This window comes from Centroberyx gerrardi, chromosome 13, assembly GCF_048128805.1.
Source record: "Centroberyx gerrardi isolate f3 chromosome 13, fCenGer3.hap1.cur.20231027, whole genome shotgun sequence".
Lineage (NCBI taxonomy): Eukaryota > Metazoa > Chordata > Actinopteri > Beryciformes > Berycidae > Centroberyx > Centroberyx gerrardi.
This window is the reverse complement of record NC_136009.1, coordinates 17611061-17623712: the sequence shown is the minus strand read 5'-3', so window position 1 is coordinate 17623712 and position 12652 is coordinate 17611061. Positions and strand designations below refer to the sequence as shown.

The 12652-nt window shown below is 41.8% G+C and overlaps 1 protein-coding gene across 1 annotated transcript; it reads left to right on the top strand.

Annotated features, from left to right (window-relative positions):
- Positions 1-286: 286 nt before the first annotated feature.
- Positions 287-9565, top strand: LOC139925589 (desmocollin 2-like protein). The gene is made up of 16 exons (XM_071917029.2): positions 287-499; positions 818-908; positions 1053-1261; positions 1370-1474; positions 1921-2076; positions 2300-2444; positions 2543-2697; positions 2878-3012; positions 3312-3494; positions 3755-4002; positions 4145-4287; positions 5778-5999; positions 6280-6501; positions 7141-7256; positions 7376-7711; positions 8238-9565. Exons 1-16 carry the CDS (start codon positions 461-463, stop codon positions 8433-8435), a joined length of 2703 nt encoding a protein of 900 aa, XP_071773130.2. The 5' UTR covers positions 287-460; the 3' UTR covers positions 8436-9565.
- The last annotated feature ends 3087 nt before the right edge of the window (positions 9566-12652 follow it).

The following is a 12652-nucleotide window of genomic DNA, read 5'->3' as shown; positions in this document are numbered from 1 at the left end:
GTATCAGTCTCATATATCTGTCAACTTCTAGGAGTCTACGTGTCCAGAGAGAGAGAGAGAGAGAGAGAGAGAGAGAGAGAGAGAGAGAGAGAGAGAGAGAGAGAGAGAGAGAAAACACACAGCGGCATAGAAACAACACACAGCACAAAGCTGCTCGCTGCTCTTGATATTGAAGCTTAGCGTCTGGGTGTGGCAGCCAAGGTGTGTCAGACAAAGAATGCGTCACATCCAGCAGCGGACTGATATCTTTGCCTGCCTTAAATAAACAGCCCGCCCTTAACGTGAGAAAGCAAGTGATAGGGCATATGAGCTAAAGTCCCAGGACCGAGTCGGACAGGACACCTACCATCTGTCACACCGACCTGACTGCTATCAGCGCGAACACCTTGCGTGAAGTGCGTTTACAGCAGTTGACAGAGTTGCGCCTCCTCAGGTCAAGAGCCACTGGACGTTTACGGGAATGGCGGCTGCGTTTATTTTCCACATTTGTATGATATTGGTAAGTAATTCCAATTTAATTTTTCTGTTTTCGTTTTTACTTTTTACACACAAGCCTTTATGGAATTGGGTGTAGACGGTGTTGAGCTTTTATGTCGCAACTTACAGAAAAACGAGAGAAAAGAAAGATGCGACTGTTTGATGCAGAGCAAAGAGCAGTATGGGATACATTTTTATTAATAACATTAACAACTTTGATACATTCGAGATTCTTTGAAACTACACAGTGTACTAAAGAAGCTTAAGAATCCACGCACAGTAACAGCATAATAATCTTCCTAGTTTGATTTATTTGACCTGAACTGTCTCCCCGCTCCAGGTCCTGTCCCGTGTGGAGTCATGCTCTCTCCCCAGATCTATACAAGTGTTTGTCCCACAGACCATCCCGCCTGAGTATGTGATCTCAAAAGGTAGGCTACTGCAGGTTGACACGCTGTAAAGATGTTAGTCTACAACACTTTTCAACAGTTTGATCCTTTACAGTTCATTTAGTCTTGGAGTTCCCCTACCTGTGTAGCCTAATACTCACTGTAACCTTTCCCTTTCTTTTTCAGTTGAAGTCGACCACTGTGACCCAAAGCCATTGCTCTTAACATCAAGTGACCCAAGCTTCACGGTAGGAAGTGACAGAACAATAGTAGCATTGTCAACTACTATAGTGGCAAGCGGAGGGCGGACATTTTCTATCTGGGCTCAGGACAGCAGCGGACAGAAAAGTGAGATGGAAGTTCGTCTTGTCCACAGGACAATACAGAAAAGAATGGTAAGACAGTCAGATGCATATTTTTTTTTTCCACTTTATAACTGATTGATATAGCTCAAAATGGTAATCACACTTTTTTTTATTTCCTGAATTGTTTGCATGTGACAGGTGATGGACAAGGGCCTGCTGAGGCGCTCCAAAAGACGCTGGAGTCCCCCTCCCTTCAATATAATAGAGAATGATGTCCCACCTTTTCCGAAACAACTTGATAGGGTAATAATCTTGGAAAATACAGCATATAGTATATAGGATATATACAGCACATTCACTCTTGCTGCACATTCAGTACAAAGCCACAAATTCTCTTATCCTTCCATGTGGCCGGACAAAATGTGTGTGAAGATGCTGCACTTGCTTTTCACTCCTCCCATGTTCGTTATTGTGACTCCCAGATTAAGTGACTCACACACCCAGGCACGCCTATAGAGTGCATTGCTTTGTGTTTACTTAGTGCTAATCTCCTTCTCTATTCCGCTTACCTTTAACCCGCAATTCCTAATTATCTGTTGGAACCTGCCCATTTTTTTCTCCCTTGATCCATTTCCAAGTGTTGCATACTGAAAGCAAAGAAAATAGGCTGCATTAACTAGGCTCAATATTATACCGTGTTACGAGTTATACAAGTGAAAGAATCATTTTTTGTTTGTTTCCTGGTATAGATAGGATCAGATTCGCAAGCCACTCACGCCGTGTACTACACCATCACTGGACCCGGTGTTACTGAGGAACCAGAGAATATGTTCACGGTCGACAAGTATTCTGGGATGTTGAGCGTCCACAGGGCAGTCGACCGCGAAAAATACCCAGAGATTGTCGTGAGTGCAAGACCATAATGTTCATTACGCTGATCACAGGTTTAAAGGTGGAATTCATTTAGTCATAAAACTCTTAAGACATTGTTATACTGCACTGAAAATTGCTATTCTTATCAGATAGAAAATCAAAAGGATACCACCATGACATGAAATATTCAGCACTCGATACAGTCTTTGTGTTTTTGAGTCTGTCAACCCCATAAAATCGATCTTTTCCTCGCAGTTTGTGGCCAGAGTTTATGACAGATACACCAACCAGGAGACAGACTTGCCTTTGGCAATCACTGTGATCGTAGATGATGTGAATGACAACAAACCAATATTCACAGACCCACTCCGGTTTACTGTGCTGGAGCAAAGCGAGGCAGGTGAGGAACACAAAAGAAGCGTCACACCAGCGATGCAGACATGTTTGACCTTGTTGCTGTGGATGATAACCCACAAATGATCGTGTTTTACACCACAGGAACGGTGGTGGGGAAAGTGAATGCTACCGACAGAGACCAGGAAAGAACACTTCACACCGCGATCAGGTATTCTCTCTTGACTGGAACGGACCTGTTTACCATCAACCCAGCGACAGGTGTCATCGCCACAGTAACTAACACCCTGGACAGAGAGGTGAGGGCCTGCACCACTACTTTAACGATTTACTCAGTAATGTGACATCATGTGACAAGTGAGGCCAGTGATGTCGTTATTACATGGCGCAAATGCTTTGTGTTGGTCTCCTTGCTTCTGAACATACTGTTGACAAGCATTCACATCATTTAAAAAAATTTGACACGTTTCTTTCCTTAGGTGAAAGACAAGCATTTGGTCACAGTACAAATCAAAGACATGGAGGGCGCAGTGAGTGGTCTGTCCAACACAGCCACAGCAACCATCATGCTGGGTGACATCAACGACAACCCTCCAACTTTCACAAAGGCTTCTGTAAGTGATTAGCAATTACTTACAAGGATTTTTTATTTTTTATCTCAGTGTTTACATATTACCGCATTGTTGTGTTTCTACAGAATTAAACATAAGAGGTGCATTTTTATATTATCCCTCTCTTACCATTCTCCGTGAAAGTTAAGCAGCGTACTTTCAGAACTTGTTTTTTTCATAATTCATAGTGATTTAATGTAGTGTGATTAACCTACTGCACATTGAATTTGCCTTGGGTGTGGGATGTGCTGCACGAATGAGGTTTGCCCTGCCTTGCCTTGCCCACTGTCTTTGTCTTTTAGTATGATGCCACTATTGAGGAGAACCAAAATGAACGACTCATCCTCCGAATTCCAGTTGAAGATAAGGATCTGATAAACACTCCAAACTGGAATTCCCAATTTGTCATCACAAAAGGAAATGAAAATGGGAAATTCAGGATTGAAAGAGACCCTAAAACTAATGAGGGGCTTCTGTATGCAGGGGTGAGCAGGCTCTATCATTATCATTATCATCATTATGATTATTATTATTATTATATTATCATTACTAGTAGTAGTAGTAATACTTTTTGCTCACAAGATCTGTTATTTGGTTTATTATCTATAAGATCTTGCTTTAAATAAACACCTAACTATGACATACAGACTTACAAAATGCGTAGGCCTATGATGTGTTCGATAAAGTACGGACAGAGCAGTTTGTATTTACACTACATTTCCTTCATACCTTCCTCTTTTTACAGTCCTTGGACTATGAGAAGACCAAAAACGTGAAGCTGGAGATCATGGCGCGTAACCAAGCTGAGCTGAGCGACACCAAGGCCTCCTGGGTATCCATCCCTGTGGATGTGTCTGTCAGCAACGTTGACGAGGGTCCAGAATTCACAGCTCCCACTGTACGCTTTCTCGTCAAAGAGAACACACCAAACGGCACACTGATAGGAAGTTACACAGCTCTAGATCCCGAGACCAAGAGCGGCGCAGGCATCAGGTGAGGATATGCTGCACAGGAATTCATTTTGTTGTCCTATAGTTTAGCCAATAACATTGTTACTTACATTTCAACACAAGGTGGAGTTGCAGCTCTGCGTCAGGAATCAAGAATGAGTGTTTTTTTCCACTGTACCTCTCAGGTATTACAAGGCCACAGATCCGGCCTCGTGGATCAATGTAGATGTGAATTCAGGAGAGCTGAAGGTTGCAAACACAATTGACAGAGAGTCCCAGTTTGTCCAAGATGGAGTTTACAACATCACCATGAAGGCTGTGGATGCTAGTAAGTTTATGCAATACACTCAGTTGTCAGTTAATTATGTATAGCAAACCATGGACTGCATACACAACTTAAACTGTTATCATGTTACCGGAAATACAGAGTATTGCTCTAATGGTGTAAGATCCAGCTTACATATTTCTTGTTCCTCTATCACCACAATATTAAGGAAGCAATTACAAACAGCCTGTGACAGTGTGTTTGAATTTTTGCCCAGTTCTTTACCCACACTTGTTTCCTGAACTAATTGTCTCCCTCGAGGTATGGCAAATATCCAACCATGATATGTCATTACATAAAATCACATAGGATGCACGAGTATGGGAGAGTGTCTAGTTAACACACATCATGTCACTGCAGAGGATCTGTGCGTCATCTTCACGTCGTCCATTGATATTGTAAAGCCAAGTCTTGTGTTACTGCCAAAACCAACCCCACCCATGTCGGTATCTGTCTGAACAACACTGGCATGACATGCTTGGTGCCGTGAGAACATCTGGGGCTTCATTTATAAAACTGCGACTCCGCACTGAAGCTTCACGTGCTCACAAAAGGAGAAGAACATACCAAAAAAAGTACAAAAAGACAAAAATAATCAGATTCATAAAACCGTGCGTACTCACACTGCCGCGTAATTCCCCGTTTCAAAATCCCAATAATCTTGAAATAGTACGCACATGCATGAGCCTCTCATACTCTGCCCCCTTAACTCCCACAATTAACCATAGATGGCTAATGAAACGCCCTTAATGAATATCGCTATGCATGTAAATGTGCTTGTCATTCCATTGTCTGTGTGAGAAAATGGCAAAGCCGGAGCGAGACGATAAAGAGACATTTCCCCGGTGGCCTCAGTTTGGGTATCACCGGCCAAAAAAAAGTTTGTTGAGTGGCCTTATGAGCAACTCACCGCAACTCATGAGCCCATAATGACAGTTCACTGCAAATAGACTAAAGCAACAAATAAATGATTAAGGCCTGGTTGTTCCTCTGGGATTTTAGCCTATTAGAAGTCTGTGTAATTTGATATGGAGCGTAAAGAATTGATTAAGTGTAATTAAAACATTTTCCTTTATTTCACTTGCTTTGCCATCAGTCGCCATTTCACAGTGCGTCAGACGTGTGTGTACGTGTTTCGTAGAGATACACACATCCTCACATCAAGTTTGTTTTTTATAAATCTCAACGTTTGTGCGGAAAGTATCGTACGCGTATGTAACATCCTTTTTGTGCGTGCACAGCGTCTCTAAATGAGGTCCCTGGTCACAAATGATGATGTGGCAAGTCATTTACGGATACTCAAAATTTGCTGGTGTGATGGTGAAAATTTGCCTCACATCCTAGATGCTTGTCTGATTTTATGACCCAGATAATTAACACCCAAGTGATGTCAGACTGTAGATTTGCGTCAACTGCGCCAACTAATTCTAACTAGTTCTAGTTCATTACTGTCTTGCTCACATTCGTCTTACATTAAGTCTGCTGCGTTTCAGGCTCCAAGACAGGAACAGGAACAGTCATCATTCAGGTGGAGGACGTCAACGATCACGTCCCAGTGCTCCCCACCAGCGACATGGTGGTGTGTGAGAAGGACGGGGAGCTCGGCTCTGTGCTGGCTGTGGCTGAAGACAAAGACCAGACTCCCTTTTCCGCCCCCTTCAGCTTCTCTGTGGCGGAGGACCACGATGGCAAATGGGCTGTGAAGCCGTTTAATGGTAGATGATTATGATGTGATTGCTCTCGCTGCCTCTTTACCCATTTGATCTACCTTTTTCTCAGTGTGTGCCTTTTTAAATGAAATGAGAAAAGGGTGTCAAGTATTTGATAGGGAAACAGCGTTATGGTACAGTTTAAATCATCATAATGAACAGTTATTCCCATCTGTCCTGAAATATTAACTTCAATACCAAAGTACTCTGCGCAGCATAACTTTGCTATTACTTGCAGACACTGAAGGCTGTTCATAATATTTGCCTGGGCTTGTTTCCTCCTCAGACACGGCAGCTACGCTGGAGCAGACCAAAGAGCTTCCTACAGGGATATACACGGTTCCCTTGGTGGTGAAAGATCTGCAGGGCTCTGGTAAAACGCAGACGGTGACGGTGAGGATCTGCCAGTGCAGGAATGGAGCCTGCTTGGACAAGTCAAGCTCCGTGTCATTAGGGCCGCTGGCTTTACTGGCCATGCTGCTGCCTCTGGTCCTGCTCCTGCTGCTCTGTGAGTCCCAACTGCTTCACTCTCGCCAGCAGGATTGTGCATACTGTCTAGATCAGTGGTTCTCAACGTGGGGTCCGGGGACCACCAGGGCTCCTTGAGGGGGTTCCAGGGGGTCCCCAGCAAATTGATGAATTGTTCACCAATTCACCATTACTTCATTTACAAGAAGTGAACACAATTAGAGAATGTAGAAGAATGATTATTTTGATCATAGTTATCTCTCTACCTACAATACAGACAGTCATGGGATTCTGGACAAAATCGTATCTAGCAATAAAAATATTCTCAGATTTGGGTCTGAGAGACAAAAATCTCATCAAATGGGGGTCCGAGGCTCTAATGTGGACTAAATTAGGGGTCCTTGATATGAAAAAGGTTGAGAATCACTGGTCTATATTACGAGAAGCCTGTAAAGAGACAGAAGAATTTTTTGAACATGTGTAAAAGTACAGGAGGAATGCTGCAAAGTTGAAGGTTTTATTGAGGTTTCCCCATTGTCACTGAATTAGTGTATTGCAGGCCTGAAATTGTGATTTGATCTTACTCTTGTGATGCCTGCCACACGTACAGTACTGTTTATTATGAAAATGCACTTCTATTGAACTCATTTCAAACATGATGCTTGCTTCTCTATCGCAGGTATACTGCTTGCCTTTTTCTGTGTGACAAAGCGCGAGAAGAGGGAGCTTGAAGATATGGGAGACAGTGGTGGCATCTTGCTCAAATCAAACACCGAGGCCCCGGGGGAAGAAGTGGTAAGTGTCTAATAATAATGAAAGTGTTGCCTGGCCAGATTTTTCATCCTTACTTTTTTGCTTAATGTATTTGATTGTTTTGTTTGATTGTCTGTTTTTTTTTTTGTTTGTCTCTGTAGGATTCAAATCTCATCATTGTTCCCACTACTGGCATTGAACAAGTGAAGGGCTCGGTGAAGGGTTCTGTGCTGAATGCAGGATGGCTGGGGAACAAGAGCTCAAGCACGATCGGAGGCCTCAGCACTCAGGAGAATGGGCTGTGCAGGTCCAGCGGCGTCATGGTGACCGATGCGCACAACGACTACTTTGCTGGCCAGTACGATGGTAGCCAGTATGCTACTGGACAGTTTGGTGGGGGTCAGTTTGTCGGCAGCAGTCAGGCTTTTGACAGCAGACTCTTCCAAAACTCATCCGTTCATGGCGTCTGGCAAACAAACGGCCGCTATTTGGAGCAGGTAATGTTGTTTCAGGATTGTTTTTAACATATTGTGTTTTGCATATTGTTTTAACCAAACTAAGTTACGGTGAACCAAAGCTATAGTGTTTGCCTGATTACTCAGTTACCATAGTTGCAGAAATGTATGCATGAAAAGAAATAAATCTGGGGCAGGGCGATAGTGGAGGTTAGCACACAATTTGAGAGTGGCAGAATTGTGTTGTAAATGTGTCCAGATGAGCACACTTTTCATTCTCTGAGGTTTAATAACTTCTTTCCTATCTGTAAAAGCTTAGGCAATTCTCATGTGTAATGTAATCTCTTATTGTCTAAACCACAATGGTCTCGACTGTAAACTTTAATATTGCTCAACTTGTTGGTGACTTATTTGTCTGTTCGCTATGTAATATCCGCCAGTCATATCCTGAGCAATTCTGCAATATCACATGGTGCACAGTATCTCCCCTCCCATCGGTCAGTTTCCCAGGCTTAACTCCACAAGGGCTAATAACATGCTTCCTCTCCCCTCCACTTTGTCTTTGCAGAAGTTGGTCTATCTTGGGACGGAGGGGGAGGGACGCTACGCAGATGACATCCTCCACTCGTACGGCTTCGAGGGCGAGGGCTCCGCAGCTGGCTCTGTGGGATGCTGCAGTGACCAGGACAACAACGACAACCTCGACTTCCTAAACACACTGGGGCCAAAGTTCAGAACTCTAGCAGAGGTCTGCACAAAAACATAAACAATGAAGCTCAAAAAATGGTGTTTATTTTGATTGTACAGGGTGTACAGAGGCTTGCTGGATTCTTAATGCTTGGTAGGACACTGAGAAGGAAGGAGAAAATGAACAAAACAGGTTTTGTAAGAGTCTGAACACTGTACTGCTCTTGTTTTTTTGTTTTTTTTGGTAAAAGCTCTTTGCACTGAAAACTATGTAGCTGTACATATGTTGTGTTGTGTGTTACCTGTTGTTATTTGCTTTATGATTCTTTGTTTTGCAGGTTAATATTGGTTATTTGTACTGATACGGTAAAGGGCTACATGGTTTATTATAAATTAGTAAACATCTTTGGGTGTTTTGGGTATTGTATGTTCCCAGTGGTCAGTGGATTATACCATTTTGCATGTGTGCCTTTTTAATTTGTCGCCTAAATTTGAATAAGTTGGAACATGTACACTTGCCATTTAACAGTGATTTTACAACTCCATGTATGTACAACTCCAAATCCTATTTGGCATGGAAACACATACATTGTATGATGTTGCCTGTTGACTGGGTGTAGTCATGGCCCTCAGGGTCACTGAAGTGACTGAGACAGTCTGACATTAATCTTGTGAGTCAGCGGAAGGGTGTGACTGGGAGGAGTGAGGTGTGATCCACATCGCCTGCAACTGTCTGAACTCTAAACACTTGACTTCCCAGAAAAAAAGTGTTCATCTAGATTAGAATCTCAGTGAACCTGTTCTCGAGACTTTAGCGCCCAAAGTTATGCACACCTGGCATTCCTGTTTCAGAGTTGTGTTCTCTCATGTCTTGGTCATTGGAGAATGTTGGTTCACTTCGTTTGCGGTACTGTGGCAATGGTAAAGGTGCTTACTTTTAGACTCTAGTTTAATTTTACAGCAACACAATTCTTCAACCCTACTACAGTGTAATTCTTTGTGATCATGTCTGTTTCTTCCTCCAGAAAACATAGTAGTGCAACAACAAAAGTAATTGTTATTGCACAAATCATGAGCATTTTAATGTTAATTGTATCTCAAAAATGCACTTAAAGGCTTTTCATACAAGTTGGTTTTAGTGTGTACAAACACTGTACAAATATGTTTTTTTATAAAGAGTAATTTGTAAAATAAAAATAAGAGAGCTTTCTTCTGCTGTTTTTGACTTTGCCTTGTGTTCCCTTAAGAACAGACAGAGAAAGTGTTACTCATGCAGCTCAGTCTGTTTGCACTCTGGTGAATGATTCACTGGGTGTGGTTCTCTGTAGACTTGCACAATACCGAGGGTGTCATGTGCCAACCTGTTCACCCTCTAGCTAATATGTAGCTCCACTCATTGGCAGACCGCGACAGTGCACTTCACCACACAGTATTGTGGTTTGTCAATAATTATCCAATCTAATCCGTGCCGACAGTATACCTGTGGCTCTCAAGTTTAATTGTTATAATCTCTTAGACAGCATCCCAAGTTCAGACTGCACGGCAAGGTTATTATCTATAGTTTCTTTTTTCTTTTTTTCCCTTAGCCTTCCTCTTTCAAACTGTTGATCTCACAGTGACAGTAAGTTCACTTGGGGGCCCAATCAACGTCACTTTGAATAAATGATTCATAACATTGGATTTAGAATGGTGAGATTCTGTAGATAACAAGATTAGCTGCATTATGCACAGACAGCCATAAATAAGTAATACACTATAACAAATGCGTTGAAACCCAAACTCAAATTCAAATCGTAAAATCTTATTAGGCTTAGGAAGATTATAGATTATTGAGCCTATAGTTAATATAGAAAAGGCATTGGTGTTCACGAACAATGCCAATCCACAGTGTTTTCGCTTAGATGACATGCAAATCATGTATCAATTTGATGAATTGAAATCTGAAGCTGAAAATATGATTAGAGGCTCCAGAAAGGACCATCTGTCATGTGATTGTGGTGACGAGTATCAAAGATGACAGCGGTAAGCGGGAAAAGGAAATTAAATCTCAGAATGAAGCTGGTCTCTCGCTATGATCAAACATTGAAATCTTGTTAAAAATACAACAATATTATCTGCTCAGATTACAATAATACTGTCACAATTATGGGAGGATGTGAACGAGCTGTGAACATCAAGGGTTTGTTGCTCAAAATCCCACTGGGGCCAATTAGGAGTATCTTGAAAAGTCACTCAACTCAAAATAATGAAAATAAGCAGTTAACCTAAATATCTAAAGAAGGCACTCCAAGCACAGGCTACAGTTCTATAACTCATATTGCAGCCATGAATAGTTTTTGATGTCACTGTTCTCTACAGAAATAAATGTTCTTTGTATAACTAGTATTCTAGAAACCCACAAATCAAAAGTACAGCTATAATGATGCATATTATTAGATATTTCTGGAACCAGTTACATTTGTGATGCATTATATATATATTTATCATGGGTCTGGTACTGTATATCTCATGTTGCTCTTTCAGTTGTGGGTGTGGGAGTTCGTCCTTGTTACAAATCCATGACTAATGAATAGGACACATAATGACCTATTGACACCTTGCAGTCAGGGTTATTTGGACAGTAAAATCATTATTTTATCGCATTTTATTTTATTACCACTGAATGGGTGTAAAATGTACCATATAAGCTCAAAATGAAGGTGAGAGTTTAATATGAGAGCAACTTCTTACTGTCCTGACTTCACACATATTTTCATTCTGCAACTTAGTTACAGAATACACAAAAAAACATTGCTGTAATGTCTAAGAGCGACTGCACATGCTCGACTTCCCCAACAGCTGTGCGCTATAGGAGCTGCGTGACAAAAATACTTTTCCAGCAATTAAAACGACAACAAGCCAGAACTTTAGAGCGTTTCTTTAAAGGATCATGAAGTACAACCTCATGTGAGGCAATGGCACTGATAAGCCACGTAATTTAATAGAGCACTTTGTCTGTCCACTCTTATCGCTGCTGCTTGAGCCATCACTTCCAGTCACTTCTTTAAAGATGCAATTAATTCTAAAGCAGTAGCGTGAAATTAATTTATTGCTTGTAATTAGTTTTCGGCATACTGTGAAAACAATCTCTCCAGATAGGGTGTTTTCGCCCTCCACCAGAGAGTCTGAGGGCGCTTGGCTCCATCTGAGTTCAATATGGAGTGGTTCATTCAGCTGCCAAGAACGTGGAGCACACTTGAGGGCCGCAGTATAACTTCTTAACCCCCTGTTGGCTTTGGCCTTAGAATTTATGGTTGAAAATGACAAGCGCACTCCCACACGGCTGTTTAGTTGCTCATAAAATACATGAAAACAGTCATTTACTGTATATCAGTTCTGCACAGGGAAAGCACAAACCCACACCAAGTCTTCAGTTTGGTTTGTCAATAATTCAATCAGTGAATGTCAGTTTCCCAGTGGCAGCTCACATTCAAATTATTGGGATGTGTGGAATTATGAATGTTTTATATTGATTTTATATTGATTCAATGACTCACATGTCACTACACCATTCTGTCACGTATGGTTCATTTCTTCATAGTTCTTCATAGCGAGACGTTATGGATACAAGGTGTTGTAACTTTCAGGGGCACTAGGTGTCACACTTACCTCTCATCTGCGCTCGGCTCTGTTCTTCGGAGGTGGCTGGGGGGCATATTTTTAGAAGGTGGCTGATTTCAGTCAAGACACTTCCTCTGTCTCTCACGAGTGTAACTGAACACCTGAAATCACTTCAATTAAGATGTGGAGGCACGACAGCGCCGTTAAAAAGGAGTGATGTGACAGGCTGTGACAGAAGCCCCATCATGTTTGGATGTGGCATATGCTAGACTGTACAGTTATCACATGCTCTCAGTGCCCTTCATTAATGCTTAGTGTCACTTCTCTAACAAGGTCAGGCTTCTCATTGTGTGTGTGTTGCTTCACCTCCGTGTTCATTATAACTGGTGTGAGAGTCTAACTCACCTCCAGCTCTCTGGTGCCAATACACTGTATGTGGGTGTGACTGATGCATCATGGGCTACAGCTATCAACAAATTCATATGCAGAACTGAGGTTTATTTAAAAACTCTCACTTTTAGTGATCGGGATATTTAGACGGCTCTATAAGATTATTGTATTTTATACTTTTCTCTCCTCCCCGCAACATTAATCTCAGAGAATTTAGAGAGTGTTTAAAGAGGGATTATGTGATGCTCTTGTCATTTAAATGGAACGTTATTTCATTTAAAATAAACAAAGACACTGGATAACAAA